General features: G+C 38.6%; 2 protein-coding genes across 2 annotated transcripts; one reads left to right on the plus strand and one right to left on the minus strand.

Moving 5' to 3' along the window:
- The first annotated feature begins 7,175 nt into the window (after window positions 1-7,175).
- Window positions 7,176-9,010, plus strand: ccl20b (chemokine (C-C motif) ligand 20b). The gene is made up of 4 exons (XM_067486583.1): window positions 7,176-7,410; window positions 7,654-7,756; window positions 8,371-8,445; window positions 8,553-9,010. Exons 1-4 carry the CDS (start codon window positions 7,191-7,193, stop codon window positions 8,611-8,613), a joined length of 459 nt encoding a protein of 152 aa, XP_067342684.1. The 5' UTR covers window positions 7,176-7,190; the 3' UTR covers window positions 8,614-9,010.
- Window positions 9,011-9,880: 870 nt separating this feature from the next.
- On the minus strand, window positions 9,881-22,971 carry LOC137105066 (uncharacterized). Its single transcript, XM_067487015.1, has 7 exons — window positions 22,743-22,971; window positions 19,185-21,764; window positions 18,652-18,769; window positions 16,992-17,240; window positions 10,935-13,486; window positions 10,325-10,442; window positions 9,881-10,115 (listed from the first exon to the last, which is right to left on the minus strand). The coding sequence occupies exons 2-7, from the start codon at window positions 21,715-21,717 to the stop codon at window positions 9,881-9,883; spliced, it is 5,805 nt and encodes a 1,934-aa protein (XP_067343116.1). The 5' UTR covers window positions 21,718-21,764; window positions 22,743-22,971.

Here is a 22,971-nt window from a genome sequence, read left to right on the forward strand (position 1 = left end):
CTTTTTGTGTTTGTTTGAGATTTGAGCAGGCTGAAATTTCCTGCTCAGAATCGAAGAGAGGATCAAATTTTAGTTGGAAACAAAAAAAAAAAAAAAAAAAAAAAAAAAAAAACAGAAAGAGAGAAAGAAAAAGAAATAAAAATCCAAACAAACATTGCACAGTGGAATTAATTTGTTACACTTTAGATTACAGCCCGTGACTCACAGGGTAAGAACACTGAAATAACTGTGTAGTAACAACTTGATAACAATAGGAAAATTTTGGGGAATAACGGGGTAAAAAATGAGAATAAGAAAAATACCTGCAGTGTAGTATTTTGTAGTAACGGGGAACTTTAAATTAAATAGTTACATCATAGCTGTGAATGCTTTAACCGGTTTAACTATGGTACAGCTAAGCAGAGGGTGAGAGGCTCCACCTTAACTTACAGCCATCATTTGCTGTACTTTCTGTATAACTACAGGTAACAAAGGGGATTTTTTCCCCAAAGTTTTCCTATTGTTATCAAACAATATCCAACAAACTTGTATCCATAGATACTGTGCAGGTACAGCGTTGGTACTAATCAGTACACAGTCACTGTACTTACCCTGTCAGTCACAGGTTGTAATCTAAAGCTCTATCAATGGAATTTTTCCTCTTCCTTGCCATTAACAGTGAGCTGACCTAAATTGTGTGTTGGCCAAACCAATACTTAACTAAGATCAAAGATCAGTTTATCAGCATCTGCACCAGGTGTAATTTACAGCTGTGTGACATCATAACTCTAGATTACCTGCTGCTACATTACATTTTTTTGTAATCTGTCATAAATGGTTGTGGACCCTTTCGAGATAAGACCTAATGTGCATTAAATCACTCATGTGGAGCAACATTAAAGATGAATCAAGTGATATAACGTGTCAACGGGAAAAGTTATAGTTTCAAATTGAAAATCAAGTAAAATATGTAGTTTAAAACAAGTACACAGGATCGTAGGATGAACCTATCATACGATAGGATCAAGGTGACAAGTAACAACAACATATGTAGAGAGGAGGCAGGGCTGGTCAGTAGCACAGGTGCTGTATTTAATTACAGTTGTGATGTGCGTGATTTGATTTACGGGGGAATTTCCATTTTGTGTTACCGTATTGTTTAAAATACACTGTGTCTTGGTGGAATACTTTTGTACTTCACATAAAGTAGAATTTGAAATTGTATTCTCGATAGTAGTGGATTATTTTCTGAAAACATTTTTTGCACTTTCACTTAATTAGAGTTTGTACTTCTGCCACTTATGGGAGTAGTCACGGCAAAAACTGTTGTTCATTTCCTGTTTCCAACTGCAACACATTGACCATAATTTCTGATGACAAGTTAATTTTTTCTAACCACGATAACAGTGAAACAGAACCCAAGCCCTGATGCTTTTCTCTCTGTAATCAAGTTATTTTTGTGTCTAAATCTGCTGCAACCACATTGTCACATCAGAAATGATTTGTTGCAGTTTTCAGATTTCATGAGACAAATTATGTCATCTCGTCAAATGAGCCGTCAGATTAGAAAATCATTCACTGTATCACACTACAGAGTTACAAATGATTTATTTTGTCTTTTATTTTGGCCTGGGACCGGCCTCTGCAGGAAAAATTATGTGTAGTAGGTTTTTTCAGTGCTGAGGCTAAAAAAAAAAGGTTAACCTGCCCACCTCCCACCTCCACCTTAAACTCCTCTGTCACACCTACAGCACCTCACCACGGTCTTACAGCTCTCATACATGTCCTGCACCACTCTAACATATTTCTCTGCCGCTCCAGACGTCCTCATACATTACCACAGCTCCTCTCTCTGCATCCTGTCATACGCTTTCTCTAAATCTACGAAGACACAATGCAGCTCCCTCTGACCTTCTCTGTACTTCTACATCAGCATCCTCAAAGCAAATACTGCATCTGTTGTTCTCTTTCTAGGCATGAAACCATATTGCTGCTCACAAATGTTCACCTCTGCCCTTAGCCGAGCTTCCACTACTCTTTCCCACAACTTCATTGCATGTTTGGCTCATCAGTTTTATTCCTCTGTAGTTGCCACAGCTCTGCACATCTCCCTTGTTCTCAAAAATCAGCACCAGTACACTTCTCCTCCAGTCCTCGGGCATCCTCTCACTCTCCAAGATCTTCTTAAACAAACTAGTCAGAAACTCTACTGCCACCTCTCCTAGACACTTCCATACCTCCACAGGTCTGTCATCAGGACCAACTGCCTTTCCACTCTTCATCCTCTTCTACGTCCTCCTCACTTCACTCTTACTAATCTTTGCTACTTCCTGCTCCACACCAGTCACCTCTCCTACTCTTCGTTCCCTTTCATTTTCCTCACTCATCAACTCTTCAAAGTTCTCCTTCCATCTTTCCATCACACTCCTGTCACCTGTCAGTACATTTCCATCCTTATCTTTAATCACAGTAACCTGCAGCACATCCTTCCCAGCACCTCCTGATCACCCAGAGTCTGTCTTAGCTCCTCCTTGAAAACTACACAACATTCTTCCCTTTTCAACTTCCACCACTTCATTTTAATATCTTTTAACGTGTCAAATTCAGTATGACCTACAAGAGCCGCCCACGCATACAAGCCCTGTGCCTTTGCCAACAAATGATAAGATTACTGCCTGTGATGAATAAAAGATGGCACATCAAAAGGGTGTAACCTTGACAGGAATAGAACCCAAAATGTTATTAAAACCACGAATTACCCAAAGAGGAGCAAGTAAAACTCCAGATACTAAAACATAAACTTGCAAACTAACATGGACTCATAAAGTTAACTGAAGGCTTGTTTTATAACGGCCGCATCACAACACTGTAAACTCCATCTACTGTATTGCGTCACCGACAAGGAAATTGCAGACACAAAAGTTTACAAGCCTGGACAATCCCACTGTTACTATTTTAAGCTCACTTTCTATTTTTAGATCCTCGTGGTAAAAGGGGACAAAAGGGGACAAAATCAAGTCAATACATTATATCCTCTGGTGTTTGTACATGTTCTCGTTCTTGTTTAGTTTCAACAAGTGTGTGATAATGTTCTATTTGACCTTCTGAATGGAGCAGAGAAAGTTTTCCTAAATGAAACTGTAAAAGTATGACAGAGAAGCTGTTTAGAGATCTTAAGCCCTAGACAATCCAGTTTGTTGATGGTGAACATATGCAGAAATCTATAAGAAATATCAATAAGTTTTGTCTCAAGCGATATAAATGCTCACATACTGCAACGTCGATCTCTTCAATCGCTTTTGGACAAAATGCAACGGTACAGAGCTATTTAGTCACTACATGTAGTACTGTACAGCTTTTTCTTGTGCTGTGCAAACCGTATATGCATAGTTTACCAAGTGGACTTTTTTATACACACAAAACTGTAGTTGATCCTCAGAATGACTGCGGGGTTAAATTTGAAAAAAAAAAAAACTTTGGCAAACACCAATGAGATCAGTTGCCATACTTCTGTCATATTGACACGTATCTGTGTTAACAGTAAACCTATTTTATACAGTAATTATAAAGTACTCATTGTTCACATACTGATGTTAATATAGCTCCCGGCATTATTTACAGTTAAAGATAAGTAGGAGGGGCAGTGCTGGAGTGGAGTTGCAAAGGCCTTGAGATCTCTGTCAGTGTGAAAAAGGTGTGTTGTTGCACGCTGTCAGAGCAGCCACTCCTTTAAAGAGGACTATTTTTAGCAGCACCATGTCACATGTGGCTACATTTTACCTGCATGACATTTCCAGTATTAAGATTTTAAAAGAATCCATTTTAACCCCGAAGGGAAGCTACTTGCCTTGTTACCATTCCCCAAAGAAAAACCGAACGGGAAAAAAATAAAAATAAATCTATAATCGTCAATAGGAGCAAATAAAGTGTCAGGATAGTTAAACAAGCTTTATGAGGATAAATGATGAAACAATCATAAACAGCGAACAGTCATAAACTGTGGTTGTCACACCTCACCACTACTAATAATTTCCGACTCGGTTAGAAAAGACTTTATTGCAGGACGAGGTCAAATAGGAATGAATTGTCCTGTTAAACCCTCCGTACTAACTCTCTAATCAATTTATAGACTGTGTCACAGACTGTAAAATACTGTCACACATCTAGATGAAAGAAATAAAAGGTTTCCTTTCACTAACATCATAAAACTCTGAGAACGTGGCCCTGTCTTGCTATGATGATACACTAAGCTATGGCACTAGCATAACTTCTTGCACTAAAACCATTACATCCTGTTTAGAACTTTGCTGCCAAAGTCCGATTGAAGGTGCCCCTCCCTGCAATGATATGATTCATATAGGAAACAATTTCCTGAAGTTCTCCTCAATAAACATCAGGGCTGGATCAACCAGGAGGCCAACTGTGAGTTCTGAGTTCCGATAATGACCTTGTTTTTTTCCACATCTTGATGCATTGTGGGTGTGTTACCTAACTCCCAGATTCACAGGAGAGTTTTTAAAGCACATATGTATTTTAATAAATAAAAGTAAATGTCATTATTTAAACAGTCAGGGTCCTACCTAAAAACAATGCAGACCGTTAGTTTATAAGAGTGGGCCCCTTTGGAAATGTCGGCCCTTCTTGTAATCGATGCAAACTAGAGGGTTTTTTTTTTACTCGAGCATAAACCAACAGGCTTTAAGCTCCAATGGCCATAAAGGTTGCTTGTTATTACTCTCTCATATCACCCACGGAACAAACCAAAAAATTATGTCCACTTACTAAACTGCAAACTGAGATTTGTCGTAAATGGCGACAACAACTTTTTGTCTGCAATATCTGAACTTTTGGTAAAAAAAACTGGTTCAATTTTTCAGCCGTAATATGCCTTCGTGCAGTACAATGTCCAGTGCGTGTGACTAAAGTGTTAACCTAACCAGACACAGGACTCTGGAATCGATCTTGTGGCTTTGGTTTGACAATCCAGTGCCTGCCACCAACCACCTCCATGCTACTCGCTTTTCCTTAAAAAGAGGCTGTTTGTGTTTGTTTTAAGTCTTACATTCACCGAGTATGTTGAGTTGGAACACAATATGTGACATTACATTCGCTACAAAAATATCACCCTCTTGCATGGGGCACCAAAAACAAAAACTGCTGAAATGGCAACCAGTTTATTTAACTAAACACTCAAAACTGCTGGATTGCAATTATGCAAACATAGCGATTAGGTTGGGGTTAGACACAAAGACGTCAGGGTTTGGAAAGGTTAGGTACTAAACACAGTTAGTTAAACAGTTAGGTTGTTAAAATGTCATGATTTTGCTTCAATTCACTGACAGCAAAGTAATAATATGCCTTCTCTCACTGAAGACCAACTCTTGTCTTTTTTGGGAAAGTCCTTTGCTTTTCTGAGCCGCTTCCTGGTCAAAGGTTTCCACGTCCAACTCTTAAGTGACTGTCTTGTATATGAAAATATCTGGGACACTTCCTGCAGTTAACGGAGAGAATATCATCGAGGGTTCCTTTGAACAAATAGTCAAATCCTTTACACAATTTAGTTCAACTTTTTAAAACCTATGCACTATGCTACAAGACATTTACTACAGCCAGCCCCTCTAGTCTAACCACTCTAGATCTAATCTAACTCTAGATTCATCGTTGTCACACAAGTGCATCTTGCACAATCCTGTGGCAAGTCGATGCCCACTTTAATGTGACCTGTCACAACGCAAGCTTCAAACCTTCACACTGTGTTGCAGTGGTGCGGCACAGTGGCCACGTACCATTAATCAGTTGCACACCACTTTTGATCTCCGCCTTACGTTCAAATGCCATCACACAGGGTGATTATTTGTTGACACCTTGGAAAGTACATTAAGTCATGAAGCAGATCGTCACTGGATAAATGCTTACTAAGTACAACTAATATGGCCTACTGAATAAACAGTTGGCGAGGGAGCCAAGGGACTTTTTACCTAACAAAAGGCCTCTATTAATCAATCAAATCTCTAACCTGTTATTGCTATGTCAACTATGCAGAGCTCTCCTTGGATAAAATTTTCGTTTAAAAAATTCTTCTTGTACCATTGTCACATCAAAGGTGCTTTTTATTGAGCTGGACATGGCAGCGATTTTTCCTGATTTTTCACTGTAGTCATGTTGATGTTATTTGACCCTTAGATCCAAAAGATTTTTTTGTCTTTTATGTACCTATGGAATTTCTTGGAAAGAAGAGAGCGTACCAAACCCCAAAAGATTGCCTCATTGTTACACACACACGCATACACACACAGTGATGGAATTCCATTGTTTGTGTCACCATGAGGGAGGGAGTTACTGAATAACTTTCAAGGGGAAGTTAAAGGTAATAAATAATACCTGATTGAAGAGCTCACACTTTATGCCTCCATGTGTCTGGAGACAAAACACATATAGCTAAGTTTCTATTTTTGAAAATCAAAAGTCATGAAGTTTTGCAACACATTCTCTGATTTGGGGATTTACATCATATTCAAATGCAAAGGTCTGCAGTTTCCATCCTCATAGAAAACAGTTACTTTCTTGCACACGGAGAAACAGTCATTCATTTGAAGTTGTATTCATGGCCACCGTGTCCAACATTTCATCTCCTTTAAGAGATGTTGTGTTTTTTATTAGCTGGATCTAAATCCCATTACTCACCAGCTTGATCCCAACTGTTTGGTGCCTGTGCAGTGGATTCAGTTGATCCTTTATGCTGAACTGTGCCAAGATTAATGCAGAGTTTGGTGAGTTGTGTCCTGCTTGACATTACAAGGTTAACAACAGAGCTGATTTTAGTAAGTTGGTTCAGGTGACGTCACGTCCTACTGTGTTTAAACTGATAATTTACAAAATGTGCTAGTTGGATCTGAGCATGCAGAAAACTGGCACTATGAGAGTTTTGAAAGTGATCTAAGACAACATCACCGAAGCCAGACAGCTAAACACTGAGCTAATGCTCTATAGGTTCATTTTTCTCACATTCTCATTTAATATATCCTCGTCCTTTCCACTTTAAAAACACCATGACAGTCTACAGCAGGAATTCTTTTCATCCTATAAAACACATTGATTTTATCACTCATCCACCCTCAGTGCAGCTCTTTCACAAGGCTGCAATTTTGTTTGAACTCCATCAGGTGGCAGGTGTTTCCCTGGCTCACGTCCATGCCCAGTAACAATTGCACATGGAATTACGCAACCCTACCCAACAGGGGAAAGTCCCACTGATATGCCATTTAAAAGCCGATGCCATTGTGGGACATCTCACACTCTTACTGACTGGTTCAACCCACTACAGCCTGACACAGACTTTCACCAGCAGCATGGCAAGCAACAGAGTATGTCTCATGGTGGCTCTTTGCTCCCTTGTTATCCTCACAACCTTCATTAGCAGCACGCAGTCAGGTGAGTACCTCACGCAGCTGGTAACACTTTGGCAATATGATATATGTAGGGAAAGTTTTACATTATTCTGAGGTGTATTATTACTGTACTGTATAACTACTTCTCTAAAATACTGGACTAAAATCTAAATAAAATTTGTTGAAAACGTTGAAAAAGTTGTGTTTCCATTTTAAAATGTTTAGAACGCACCTGCAAATACTGTCGTACAGTATTTATGTTAACTAAATGTTTTTGTATTTGCAGCAAGCTGTTGCCTAAAGTACACCAAGCGTCGCTTGCAATGCAAACACCTGACAGGATACACCATCCAGAACATCAACACCTCCTGTGACATCCATGCCATTATGTGAGTTGACAGCTGAATCCCATGTCAGGGCGTGATACTGAGAATCAGGATGGAAGTGATAACACTGTAGTGATCAGAATGGGGAACTTAAGAGCAACAGGTTCAAAGAAAAACTGATGGATCCAAAGCAGAAAAAATCACTAGGGAGGCATCACATATGTATTACACATGTCTGCTACATAACTATAGTAGACGTGGGGCATGCAAGTTATTCATGGTTAAACAAAATCAGACAATAGGCCAAAATCAGGAGGTGATGAGCAGAGTTCTTTCAGCAGGCTGCCTTCCAGGAGACTGTTATCGTATATGCTATTGTTAATGAAATTTGATATGTTGTGGCTCAGTAGGGCTTTTTGTCTGCTTTTGCATCACATTTTCCGCCAGTAGATTACATAACAGTCTATCTTTCTTGACCTAGTTAATTATAATGTTTGTGTGTGTGTGTGTGTGTGCTTGTGGAGTTCATACTGCCTGGAACATGTCCTGGCAATACCACATCGAGGTTAATATGCAAGCTGCAATTAGACCACAGAGAGCAGTATTGTGTCTAGAATGCATTTATCTGCATCCACGTGTGTGGTGTGTGATCTATTCCTGTTTCTTGCATTCCACAGCTTCCACCTGCGAGACAAGTTTGTGTGTGCCAACCCACGAATGTCCTGGACCCAGAAATTGATGAGTTGTGTGGAGTGAGTATGAACATGTTCTTCGAGCGCTTTTATTGTAGTTTTCATGCATTATGTCACTTTGCTGTGGCTTACATCCTTTCTAAATCTCCAATTTATGTTCTTCATAGTGCAATGAGGAAGAATGATGATAAACAAGAGACATCGTCTGGAACCGCAACATCTGCATAAATTCATTACAAATGTTCACTTCAGCAGAATTATAGCCCTGCTTTTGTTCATTCCTGCATCTAAGAGTCTAATTTAAAACTGCCTAATATGTCACATTGTTCACTTAAATCTAATGTTATTATTATATAACTGAAATGTGTTTTTTTCCTGACATTGTGAATATGTTTTGATCTGTTTCATAAACAGATCATAACATAAACAGAAGCGTAGTATTTGTAATACACGTGTAGTAAACTAAAAGTTTTTTTTTCTATTAACTGTGTGTTATTTTTGACTAATTCTGACTTTTTGCAATCTGGGAGATGGAGCATTAAATATTTTGTTCTTAAAAAGTGGAAAGATTTGATGGAGAATAATATTATCCAAGTATTTATTAAAACAGAGATTTTTAACAATACTAATGTGTCTGTGAGTGTGAATTTCAATATACATACACAGTTTCCACACAAGTCATTTCATACCTCTAACACAGCATTTTCAGATTTAAAAAAATACACTTGAACTTAATACCTTTCAAATAAATAATTATAAAAAGAGGGTAACACATTGAAAATTCTGGCTCACAGCAGTTCAAACATTGTGGTTTCTTTGGGTTTTGGTGTAAAATAAACATGGTTCGAATTCAGTTAGGTTTGACTTGTGACATCTCCTGTGTTGGTCATTTTATGCTGCTGTCAGCAGTCATCTATTCCTAATTTAAAAGAGAATAATCTTTGATTGTGCCAGATAAATACAATGATGTTTCCCTCCAGTAGGTATTTGGATGTTTCAGACATTGCACACCACAATACGAGGATCATAATGCTGGGATAATAATGACTAATGTTATAAAGCAGTTTCAGAGAAAGTAGTAACAATAATAATGGTGAATCGTGGCAAGAAACTGAAAGAAACATATGTGTATTTGTAATTCAAATATATACATTTTACTGAACATGCAAGATATTTATTCTTTGTATTATCACCAACAGTTGCTGTTGTTAAAGTTATTGAATCAAAGGCCCAGGAAGTGAAATAAATAATTTCACAGGTGGGTAGTCGGACCTTGGTGTCCCACTATAGTGCAAGAAAGCTATTCGGTTTTTGGCTCCTAATTTTCAAAGTCAGTTTATTATTCAGAGCAACTGAATCTAACGCACAGTGCACAGTCCCAAACAATACAGGGGAATAAAAAAATCCAACATGAAGTTTTTAAAAGTATTCTTCTTAAGATGTAGTTATGGCAACTTTATGGTAAAATGAACAAAAAATTTAATAAGAATCGCGTTTAGTCCCCCACAGTAAGGAGTAATTGGTCTTCACTGAGCTCTTCCCTGGTCCCCAAAGCTTGGTGGAGTTTCTCCCAGAACAGCTCGGTGTGCTCACCTGCGCGAGGCCAGCTCAGGTAGGTCTTCCTCTTCAGTAGTTTCCTCATGCGATGGTAAGGAGACAGCAGAGCGGCTGGGATCTCCTCCAGAAACACCAGGATCAGCACGTCCTTCCTCTCATCGAACAGACGGAAGCTACACAGGGAAACACAGACCGGGAAGAAGCAGAGACAAGTTTTTTTATCCGGCATGATTCAGAAATAAAAACGAATCAAGCCAAAATAAAGAGAATTTAGAGAGCAATAGTTAACAATAAATGGAAATTATTAATATATAAGCATACAAGCACACAAATACAATTAATACAGACTTAATGAGTTGGTAAAATAGGACGGACGCACTACCTGGCCACCTGGATCTCTCTGGAACACCACTCACTCTCAAGGTATCTGTGGCTGATCACACAGATGGTCTTCCTGCTTCCATAGATGGCATCAGTGATGTTGTCAATGATGGGTTTACCTGAGAAACAGCAATGGGAAAATAAAAGAAAGTCAGTGATGAAACCCTGATTGTTTTTCTCCTCAGTAGCCCGTGTAAAAATGCAGCATAAACAGTGCTAGGAGGACCTCTTCTGGAATGTACGTGAAAGTTCAGAATTGTCAAATTGCCATTGCACTCAAAAGTCAGCAATTCACTGCAAATGTTTTAATGGAGACATTTAACACTCTGAAGATGCCTAAGCAAATGCCAGTGTATTACCAATTTATCTTGGGGGCTCTATAAATATCCGCACTAAAATCCATCCAATAGTAATTAAGCATTTTACACCAAAAAAAAAAAACAATAAAAACCAAGTTGTAAACTACAATCTCTAAATCTAAAAGGATATTTACCCTGGGGACCGTGAATAGACCAAATTGCCAATGACAACGCGAAAGGCAACACCAGCACCGGAGACTGTATGCAGTTAGAAAAAAGAAAATTAAGGGCAGATGAAAAGTGCAGACCTACCTGGCTCAAAGTCTCGATGATGCAGACACAGTCTCCAGCCCTGCCCTGTTTCCAGTTTCGGCAGCAGCTCTCCCATGACCCAGGGCTCATCATGGACATTGTATGAGATGAATGCATCGTACTGACTGGGAGCTTGCTTGTTTTTATTCTTTGTGTCAAAAAGAAAGGCCAAAAATAGGTAGTAGGCGTACACCAGCTGCCACCTCAGGAAGTGATAAGTGTAGGACACAACCATAAACAGGAGGATAAAACATGTGGTGGAGACAAAGCAGATGAAATCAACATCTACTGAGCAGAATTGGGTGTCAAGGTCCAACAGTTTCATTCCTTTAAGGTCTGAAGGATAGTTGCAAACAAAGTTATAGGCGTCAAAAACCTGGGTTTTGTTGTTGTTTATTACCAAATGGATGAACTCCAAGTTATCACAGTCACAGGTGAAACTGTTGCCTTGAAGATCCAGATAAAGCAGAGCTGGTGTGGAACATATTATATCCTTACTAATAACTGAAAATTGATTCTTTCTCGCTTGCAGGAACTCCAGCTGGGTAAGCTTGGCATCTACAAGAAAATCTAGAGACCCAAGACTGATCCTTGACATGTAGAGGCTTTTAAGGTTTCGAATTGGGGAAAACAACTCCGGAGAAAGATTCCCAATATCGTTTGAACTCATATCGAGTGTTTGAAGCTGAGGTGTAAAAGTAAACATGTCGTTGTGCAAAGATATAAGTTGAATATTCCTCATATTAAAAAACAACAGATTTGTCAAACCTTGCAGGAAGTTGTAAGGCAAATGGGACTTTTTTCTACGATGTTGTGAAGGAATCGCCAATGTTTCCAGACTGGACAGTTGGGAAAATGGTGGTTGAGGCAAAGCTGAAGTGTTCTCATATTTAATGTGATTTTCCATAAGATCCAATCTTCTTAAATTAACTAGTTCATTGAAAACACCGTTGTTTAATTCACGCTCTGTAATAAAATTGTTCTGTAACAGAATAGTGGTGAGATTCGTCAGTCCTGTAAAACAACCACCTTCAAGTTCCTTTATTTGGTTGTGATGTAATGACAAGTTAGAGAGGGACTCTAGGCCTTGAAACTCTCCACGTTTAAGAGCAGTGAGTTTATTTGTATGCAGGAGCAGCTGTCTTAGATTTGGCAGAGGATTTTTGAAAGCATTATTTAGTGTGGAAATGTGGTTGCTCTGTAGCTTTAACACTTGCAATCGGAATAAGTCCTTGAAAACACACTCTTTCACAGCTGAGATTGAATTCTGATTGAGACTAAGCTCTCTGAGCATTGTCAGATTGGTGAAATCATCACATCCAAGGCTGCTGATGTTATTATTGTTAAGATCTAACTCTGCAAGCTTTGCTAGGTTCCTTGTGGCTTCAGGAACGGATGAAAGCATATTTTGACCCAGAGACAAGATCCGTAAATATTTAAGAGGTCTGAAGGCGTTGTCCTGAATGTTTTTGATATGATTGTCTGATAAATCTATCTCAGTTAGGTTGATGCACAGCTTAAACACGTCTGAACTGACGGGGCTTATTCGTTTGTAGTTACGGCGGAGCTGCAGTTTGGACATTGTTGGGATAGTGCAGGAAATGCTGATTAGCTCTTTAAGGTTATGTTTCATTTCATTCATCCTCAGAGACTCGAGGGAGGAGTTTACAGTCTGTAGCAATGTTTTCATGTCACCAATATCCATTTGAAGACCACTGATATCAAGAGTAGACACTCTGCTCAGAAAAGTCTTGTTATGCACTTCCCATTTCATGTGGTACTTTCTAGAGGAGCCGCCCAAGTTTAACCAGATGAGACTTGGGAAAACATCTGCAGTGATCCTAAAGACTGTGAATGGATTCAGAGACACATCAAGATAACTGAGTTCTATCGAGCTGTTGGTCAGTTCCCACGAATCAAATGTGGTTAAATTGTTGTTTCTTATAGACAGCGTTCTCAGATGAGGCAGTTGCTGTAATATTAAATGAACGTTTGTTATGTGACGCAGTTTGTTGCTAGAAATGTCCAGAAGCTTTAAGCTTTGTAAAGACTGAAAAGCTGTTGATGCCACAATTTGAATTTTGTTGCGATTTACTCTGAGCTCAGTGAGGTTGGTCAAACCATTAAACAGATCCTCTCCAAGTTTTACAAGTCTGTTATTGTTCAGATTTAACGTCTTCAGGCAAATCAGACTGGCAAAGGCACCGTTGTCTATCTGCGAAATATTGTTAAAATTCAGGTCTAACTTTTCCAACGCTAACAGATTTTTGAAATCAGATATTTGTATTCTCGAAATTCTGTTTAATGACAAGTCAAAGCCTGTCACTGTGGAGGGAATATCTCGAGGAACAGCTGTGAGTTTGGTCTTGACACATAGGGCGACATTATAACTGATTCGGCAAGTCCTCAGTGCAAACCCTCCGACTGGGACAACTAAAGTGCTAATATTCAACAAGCAAAGAAACATAATGTTTAGAATCCAAAATTTTGATTCCACTGTTGGCATTGTTCTTTCTGCGTTAACTTTAAGACCCATTCTTACAGTTTTGGTTTAAAAAAAACAAAAAGAAAAGAAATTCTGATGCATTATCCAATGTGGTGCAGGGTAATCCTAGAAATCCAGAGAAATGAACAATAAAAACCTGTATAGCTGTGACAACTTAAAGCATAATTAATTTTGAAATCATGAAAATCTATGCTTGAACATCTTAAAAGTATGTAATAAACTACAAGCAGTTACAAAAAAAAAAAAAAAATTTTGCTGTAAAATTGTATCTGTATAATAACAAAAGCAAATAAACTTACCGTCACTCTTGAAGTTTATCTTCTTTGTTCAAGTAAAATGTGTCTGATCTCAAGGGCGCCAGGAAGCAAGTCTCTTTCATTGGGTAACTAAACACTTTGCATCAGCAGGTTGGTGATGTCTTCTTTTTATAGATCGATGGGGGAAGTGAAAGCTGGTTGGGTTTTTTCTTTTCATCACTAGTCACTTTTAAACAGGTATCTTGTTTGAATGTATTTTACAATGATGTCATCATTAATGTTGGAGGACCTTATTCTCTGCATTAATACATAAAGAAACACTGTCAACGTGATATATGTTTTTGTTTATTTACTTTATGCAAATAAGTTGACAGCGCCGCCCACCTATATTTTGGTATAATACGGAGAGTTTTTTTCAGGGTTACTTCCTCTAAAAGGCCCGATAAGGATGTCTCTAGTTTATGTTTGTTTGCAATGCTTAGACGCTGTCCTTGCTGACTCAGTTCAACCTGGAAAATGTCGACTGTACATAGATTTGTTTCACTCTATGGGTCTGCAGTGAATCCACTGTTCCTCTTCTCCGTTCTCATTCTTCTGCCGAATCGGCTTAGCTACAAAGAATTTAAGCAAAGTTTGACATGAACAGGTTGAACACATACACGCTCGAAAACACAATCGACTGTAATCATGAAGAGGAACTCTTTTGTTTTGCCTTTTTTGTATGTCTGAACAATTCTTTTTCTACAAAATGGTCTGAAAGAGGTGGATGTCAGTGTTGGTTTACAACAGTGCTTTTTGTACTGTTTGGTATTACTGTGTGCAGCCCTCTTCATATGGGCAGAAGAATGAAATAGGTGGACCCAAACACTAGCTCTAACCCATATGGGAAATTCAAAAGGCGTTATCGTTCTGGGAGCGAAAAAAGAGGAACAGGAGCAAAAAAGATAGTGGTAAGTGGTGCAGTAGAGATAACAATGATTAAATACAACAAACTAAAGAGTGTTTGCTAAATGCTGCTAGTGTGGCTGTAACTGTGGTGAAGAGACAATTGAATAACAGAACTTCCACTGGCATCACGTTGTTTCTTTTGCTGATTGTCCCTGTTTGCCCATCTTCACTTCCTGTCTCCAGCTTTTATTTTGTAGCCCCTCAGTTTACTTCCTGTCTTAGTGTCATCAGCCCCTGATTATTTTCACCTGCTCCCTTGTCTTTTTAAACCTGGCTTTCCCCTCAGGGTCTTTGTCGGTTCTTCTTTGTTGTTTTGTTGCATGTCCTGGACAGCGAGCTCCCGGATCACGTCCCTGTTTGGACTTGTGTTCCCTGTATTTGTATCTGTCTATTGGGTCTGAGGTTTGGTCTTTTATATAGTCCCTGTTTGGCAGCGTGTGTTTTATTGCATAGTTTGCTTGTTTGCCTTCGGTATATTGTATATGTGTGTGATGTATAATTAGTTGTTGCTGTTGTGTTAACCCACTATAGATTCCTACAATGAACCCACTGAAAATTAAAAGTTCCTCTTGCCATCTCCTTACTTGGGTCCTTTTTAAAATGTAACGTTTAACCCAAGACACAAGTCATGAATGCTAAGTTATGGAATTTACATGCAAAGTAATTTGGATGAGGATCCTAATCACTACGGTGTGTTACTGTAAGTTATAGTGTGGTGTGTATTTTATTGTGTTCTCCGTATCCTGAGCATAGCGGTTTTATGATGCATAAATTGTTTTTGCCAAGGGCCCCAACACACTCTCGAATTCCCCCCCCCCCCCCCCGTGTTGCACGACACTCGTCTGGCTCAGAAAACAACCCCCTTCTATGGTGCCAGTTCCGAAAACTGCACAGAGAAATGGAGAAGGAATTGGATTATTTCTAGATGTCACGATGTGTCTCATTAGCAAAAGTATGGATTTCTTAAAATGGCGTTTCCTCTCTAATCCACTTTGCTTTAGATTTTGTCATCACTATTTCTGCTTTCTGTACTCATGTGATTCCAGTTTACAGAGAGAGAGGGATGGATGGATGGATAGAGAGGGAGATATCTATAGCTGTAGAGAGTTTTTTTTATATATATATATATATATATATATATATATATATATATGATATTGTTTGGAAAGATTCTGAAACATTAGACTTAAATGTTTAATAATTTAGTATAATTTTTGTGTTCGCAGAATAAGAGAAGCTACCAGTTAAAGTGTTATGGGACTGGGCTGGAATGTAAACCTGACACACCCTCCTGCCACTGCGCCTTCAGTGTAAGAAAATAGGGCTAATGTATCACTGGCCACAGATCTTCCTCTTTTCACTTCCTTGTTTGCACTTTATTGATCCATAGTTCCTCATTTTAGCAAATCCTCTTTACCACAATATCCATAAACAAAACGGAGTTCTTCTAAAACAGAAGTATGAATGACACTTTATAAAAATTACAATGCAACCATTCTGTGACCTAGTGGCTTTTCTTATTGCCGTTTAAATTTCAAACTAAGGCGCCAAGGCTACACAGAATTATCCACCAAATTTAAGTAAATATGTGCTTTTAGCATTTGCTTTGGAAACTAGTAAAGAACAAAACATAAAATCCCTCATTTTCCTTTGGCACAAACTGTTTTCAGATATTCTATACCTTGACAGGAGTCCATCTCTGTCACATTTGTCTGAATGTACAAGTATTTGAAAAGGACCTACAGTTCACATTGCATGTCATGACCTAAACCGAGCCACAAGTAACTATCGTTTCTTTTCTTTGTCACAGATTTGAAAAGGAACAGAAACACCACCTCAACAGCCCTCATATCAAAAGTAAGTCATGACAACTCCTTTGGAGTTTGCTGAACTGCCTCTATAGGACTCAGACAGCACGAGCAAAACGATTTTATTGTCTGATCAGACCCAATTAAACTGTTTAGAAAGAAATATGATGATACAGTCTCTACAGTGACTCATGGTGGTGCAGCCTCATGCTCTTTCAACCTGTTAGTGTTTTGTGAGAAACCAGAGGTGAAGACAGCTAAAAGCAAAAGTGAAAATAGTCTGATTTTGTTTAAACCCAACTGGGGGCACTTCAGACACTCATTACTCATATGTACTTGCTCATATGTAGTTATGGTCAGTATTAGCTCCTCATTTTCCTTTCCGGCTGAGTAAAAGGCGCAGTTGATCTGAAAAATCTGTGTAGACTGATCTTAAGACAGAATGTGAGCGCTTTACATTGTGAAAACAAAAAAAAAAAACTATTCAAAACCTCCTTTGAGTAAATCCATGGCAACATGAGTCGAACCGGAGAGCTACACTGGCTCATGCGGTCTGTCCATCACAGTGAGGAGGAACCTATCTTCACCAAAGTCCTCTCTGCTCCTCAGAGCTTGACAGAGTTTCTGCCAGAACAGCTCAGTGTGCTCGCCTGCTCGAGGCCAGCTCAGGTAGGTCTTTCTCTTCACCAGCTTCCTCAATCTGTAGTAAGGAGACAGCAAAGAGGCTGGGATTTCCTCCAAAAATACCAGGATCAGCACGTCTTTCCTCTCATCGAACAGACGGAAGCTACAAGTAGAGAATAGAAATGGAAATTAGGCCATAAAAAACAGCGGCTGTGAGCCGAAGGATTATAGGAACAGGATACAGAATCAAAGATTGTTTCCACTGATTTTTTTTTTTTTCAAATACTCAAAATAATACAAAATAATTCAAATACTTAATTGAAAACCACTGAGTTTAACAGCTTCTCTTTAATCATTTTAGGTTTGTTGATTCAGCAGGGGATTTTTTTGTGTGCGACAATTGGGCAGAAATGCTGAATGGCATCAATGAAAATAGCTTATTCTTACTCTTGCATGTGTAATCTAGAAACACTTTATGCTAACTTTACAGTCTTAAAGAAGAAGTAAAGCACTAGTCATTACTGTATGAATGTGGACAGAAGCATGAATGGGAACGTCTCAAGAATGTTTTTAAACTGTTGCAAATGTAAAAGGAAGAGTTGAGTTTTAGTTATTATTGTTCTGTATTAATTGAAAGGGTCCAGTTTTGCTTGGTCAGATTGAATGTTGGGGAATGTTGGATAATGCTGATAGGAAGCTGCAATCTAGCAATTTAGAGTGGACATGGTGAGTTTGGCCACTGTGGCTAATTTGTGGCTGTGGTTGAAGGGTACAATTGAAAAATAAAAAGCTCTTGTTTAATGCCCGGGGCATGAGGGAGAACGGAAGTTCGATCAACAGAGCACAACAGGAGGAAAACAAATAGACTGTTTGCATATCTTTTGTTGAAGGGTGTATTTTACTGCTTACAGTGGCTTTGGATTGCCAGTTATTTTAGTATGCGTATGTGTTTTGGGATGGTATAATCAGTACCAATAGCCCTTGAACCCTTGACAGATGCTTCCAGAAAGAATTGCATTGGCCGTCTGGGAAATAACCTTCTTGGTCCGAAATAAGTGTTGCTTTTCTGTTTGCAATGTGTCAAAAGCTGCACGGGATAAAAGTACAAAATGAAGATGTGTCGTTTAGGCACATTTTACTAATAAGTTAGGCAGGTTACAACTTCTGCACCAAAATATACAAGTCTGATCTAAACTGAATAAATAGTGTTCATCTAGTTTTGATGTAAAAGGAAAAACTGGTGGGAAGAGGCCAGGGTTTGGATTTACTGTAGTATCCCTATTAGTGTTTAGATCAATCCTTTGTCCTTGTCTGTATCGGATACTGGTTCTCTCTGCAGTCAGGTTAAATATAATCAATTGACTTTGGTTATTATTTGAATTAACTTAATGAATTACATACTAAGACGGCTTTCAAAAGTTATCTACAATAAAGTGTCTCCTTTGAGAGTTCTAAGTCGTAAATTAGTTACTTTTCAACTGCAACACGGTTCTGGAGACAATATTAAGACTAATTCAGTGTTTTCTTGGATAATTAACTTGATATATCACAGACAATCTAAGTAAGAACATTACCTGGCCACCTGGATCTCTCTGGAACACCACTCACTCTCAAGGTATTTGTGACTAATCACGCAGATGGTCTTTCTGCTTCCGTAGATGCTGTCAGTGACGTTGTCAATGATGGGTTTACCTGAGGACAAAGAAAAATATAGGGGGTAGAAAAAAATAGAAAAACCTTTAGTTTTCTCCTGTGAAGCGGCAGTACAGAAAGTACCAGAGTGACACCTTGTGGAGTATAAATGAAAGTGCAAAATGATAATGTCAACTGTAATACTGCATTATAATTTCAAGATCAGGTTTGCATTTTTGTGCATAGTGAAATTTAATAGCTTTTTGTGTTCTGTCTTTACTTTTACTTTACTGGAGACATTGGTTCTGACAATACTTTTTTATTTGCACCTGCATTACTGGTCTTCCAGCACCATATCAATAATAGGAGTCACCTGCATAGCTTAAAGAATTTGAAACTACATTTTTAACCAACATGAAGTGCATCGCAAGCAAATAAAATATTCTCGGAAGGCAGGTGTAAAAGACAATCCTACCTGGCTCGAAATCTCGATGATGCAGACACAGTCTCCAGCCCTGTTCTCCCTCCAGTTTCGGCAGCAGCTCTCCCATGACCCAGGGCTCATCATGGACATTGTATGAGATGAATGCATCGTACTGACTGGGAGCTTGCTTGTTTTTATTCTTTGTGTCAAAAAGAAAGGCCAAAAATAGGTAGTAGGCGTACACCAGCTGCCACCTCAGGATGTGATAAGTGTAGGACAACACCATAAACAGGAGGATCGTACATGTGGTGGAGACAAAGCAGATGAACTCAACATCTACTGAGCAGAATCGGATGTCAAAGTCCAACAGTTTCATTCCTTTAAGGTCTGAAGGATAGTTGCAAACAAAGTTATAGGCGTCAAAAACCTGGGTTTTGTTGTTGCTTTGTACCCATTGGATGAACCCCGCATTATCACAGTCACAGGTGAAACTGTTGCCTTGAAGATCCAGATAAAGCAGAGCTGGTGTGGAATATATTATATCCTTACTAATAACTGAAAATTGATTCTTTCTCGCTTGCAGGAACTCCAGCTGGGTAAGATTGGCATCTACAAGAAAATCTAGAGACCCAAGACTGATCCTTGATATGTAGAGGCTTTTAAGGTTTCGAACTGGGGAAAACAACTCTGAAGAAAGATTCCTAATATCGTTTGAACTCATATCGAGTGTTTGAAGCTGAGGTGTAAAAGTAAACATGTCGCTGTCCAAAGATATAAGTTGAATGTCCCTGATATTGAAAAACAACAGATTTGTTAAACCTTGCAGGAGGTTGTAAGGAAGCTCAGACTTCCTTTTGCAGTGTTGTGAAGGAATAGCTAACATCTCCAGGCGGGACAGGTGAGAAAATGGTGGTTCACGCAAAGCTAAAGTATTCTCATATTTAATGCAATTATCCCTTAAATCCAGTCTCCTCAAATTGATTAGATCCTTAAAAACACTTTCAGTTAGTGTGTCTTTGGTAATATGATTGTTCTGTAACAGAATAGTGGTGAGATTCGTCAGTCCTGTAAAACAACCACCTTCAAGTTCCTTTATTTGGTTGTGATGTAATGATAAGTTAGAGAGGGACTCTAGGCCTTGAAACTCTCCACGTTTAAGAGCAGTGAGTTTATTTGTATGCAGGAGCAGCTGTCTTAGATTTGGCAGAGGATTTTTGAAAGCATTATTTAGTGTGGAAATGTGGTTGCTCTGTAGCTTTAACACTTGCAATCGGAATAAGTCCTTGAAAACACACTCTTTCACAGCTGAGATTGAATTCTGATTGAGACTAAGCTCTCTGAGCATTGTCAGATTGGTGAAATCATCACATCCAAGGCTGCTGATCTTATTATTGTTAAGATCTAACTCTGCAAGCTTTGCTAGGTTCCTTGTGGCTTCAGGAACGGATGAAAGCATATTTTGACCCAGAGACAAGATCCGTAAATATTTAAGAGGTCTGAAGGCGTTGTCCTGAATGTTTTTGATATGATTGTCTGATAAATCTATCTCAGTTAGGTTGATGCACAGCTTAAACACGTCTGAACTGACGGGGCTTATTCGTTTGTAGTTACGGCGGAGCTGCAGTTTGGACATTGTTGGGATAGTGCAGGAAATGCTGATTAGCTCTTTAAGGTTATGTTTCATTTCATTCATCCTCAGAGACTCGAGGGAGGAGTTTACAGTCTGTAGCAATGTTTTCATGTCACCAATATCCATTTGAAGACCACTGATATCAAGAGTAGACACTCTGCTCAGAAAAGTCTTGTTATGCACTTCCCATTTCATGTGGTACTTTCTAGAGGAGCCGCCCAAGTTTAACCAGATGAGACTTGGGAAAACATCTGCAGTGATCCTAAAGACTGTGAATGGATTCAGAGACACATCAAGATAACTGAGTTCTATCGAGCTGTTGGTCAGTTCCCACGAATCAAATGTGGTTAAATTGTTGTTTCTTATAGACAGCGTTCTCAGATGAGGCAGTTGCTGTAATATTAAATGAACGTTTGTTATGTGACGCAGTTTGTTGCTAGAAATGTCCAGAAGCTTTAAGCTTTGTAAAGACTGAAAAGCTGTTGATGCCACAATTTGAATTTTGTTGCGATTTACTCTGAGCTCAGTGAGGTTGGTCAAACCATTAAACAGATCCTCTCCAAGTTTTACAAGTCTGTTATTGTTCAGATTTAACGTCTTCAGGCAAATCAGACTGGCAAAGGCACCGTTGTCTATCTGCGAAATATTGTTAAAATTCAGGTCTAACTTTTCCAACGCTAACAGATTTTTGAAATCAGATATTTGTATTCTCGAAATTCTGTTTAATGACAAGTCAAAGCCTGTCACTGTGGAGGGAATATCTCGAGGAACAGCTGTGAGTTTGGTCTTGACACATAGGGCGACATTATAACTGATTCGGCAAGTCCTCAAGGTCAATCCAGTGCCTGGGACAATCAATGTGCTGAAATTCAGTAAGCAAAACAAAATCACTCGTCGAAGGCGTTTTCTTCCTCCCATTAGAATAGTTTGATCTTCTTTCCTTCCAGAACTCATTTTCAGATTCCAACCAAAAAAGGAGACTCTCGTTCTTACCGGCAACCCTGAAAACACAGTAAAGCAAGCAAACAATCAGCAGCAGTAACAAACAATCAATAGACCTCTTAAAATTTAGAGGATTGTAATAAATATTCACTACATTTTGGTGTTATCAACATAGAATTTTGTTATGAGCTAAGCCATTAATTATTATAATAATGTTATTATTTTTTATCATTTTACTTCTTTATTAAATTTTTTTCTGCCAAACAATAGGTTCCTCTGGGCCACAGTATTGGCCAAGAGAAGTAATGTTTGAGAGGAAAATGTTTTACTCATCGTCCCATTAAAAGGCCGTACGTTATTGTGAACATGAGCCCACATAGGGACAGACAACCTCAATGGTGGTATTAATATGAGATTTGTAAGATCTACAGATCTATGAGGCACAAATAAAGGATTAACTGTTGTTTTTTTTTTTGCTGCTCCTTTCCCATTGATTCTCTATGAAAACAATTGTGCATCACTTGATCAACGTGGAAGTTGCAATACACTGCTGGCCCTCATGTCTAAACTGCCTCCTAACTGTTTAGCTTTGAACAAGAGCCGCACGCTGTGAGCACAGTAAAGAAGTGATGACTTAAATGAATGGACCCCTGAAAGATCATTCGAAGGTTGAAATCTATTTCAAATCTACATGACTGAACAAACTCGTCAACATTTGTTAACTCATTTTTAATCTGTGTAGTATATTTTCTCCTACGTAACACACTGAGTGACAACATACTTCAGTGAGATCCAGTTACTATATTTGAGATGTGACATTGTGCAGCTGTTCTACACTTTTAAGTCTTTAATTAGAGAAAAGAAGGTTTTAAACATAATTTCCCTCAAACATCAGTTTTGTTTTGTGATTAAAAATTGAGTAATGAAAATAATTTTACTCAGTGAATCACAGGCTATATTATGCAACAAATAAACAAATGAATAAGTCATTCAATAAGTCAACAATAAACCAACAAAAAAATCTTTCTAATACTTACTACGTCCCACAGCAAATTGACTAATCGTGAATTCCCCCGGATATTGTATTTTAAAAGTCTCCTTTTGTTCAAATAACTGTCTGTCAAGTTGAAAAGAAAGGTAGTATCCTTTGTTAAAATAAAATGTTTCGCTTATTTCAAAGAAATGAAAATAATATTGCTGTCCATCCGTCCAGCCTGCATAGGAAAAATGATCATCTTGCTGTGTAGCTCAGGACCTTTCATAATG

The sequence above is a fragment of the Channa argus genome, chromosome 19 (genome assembly GCF_033026475.1).
Source record: "Channa argus isolate prfri chromosome 19, Channa argus male v1.0, whole genome shotgun sequence".
In the NCBI taxonomy this organism is placed as follows: domain Eukaryota; kingdom Metazoa; phylum Chordata; class Actinopteri; order Anabantiformes; family Channidae; genus Channa; species Channa argus.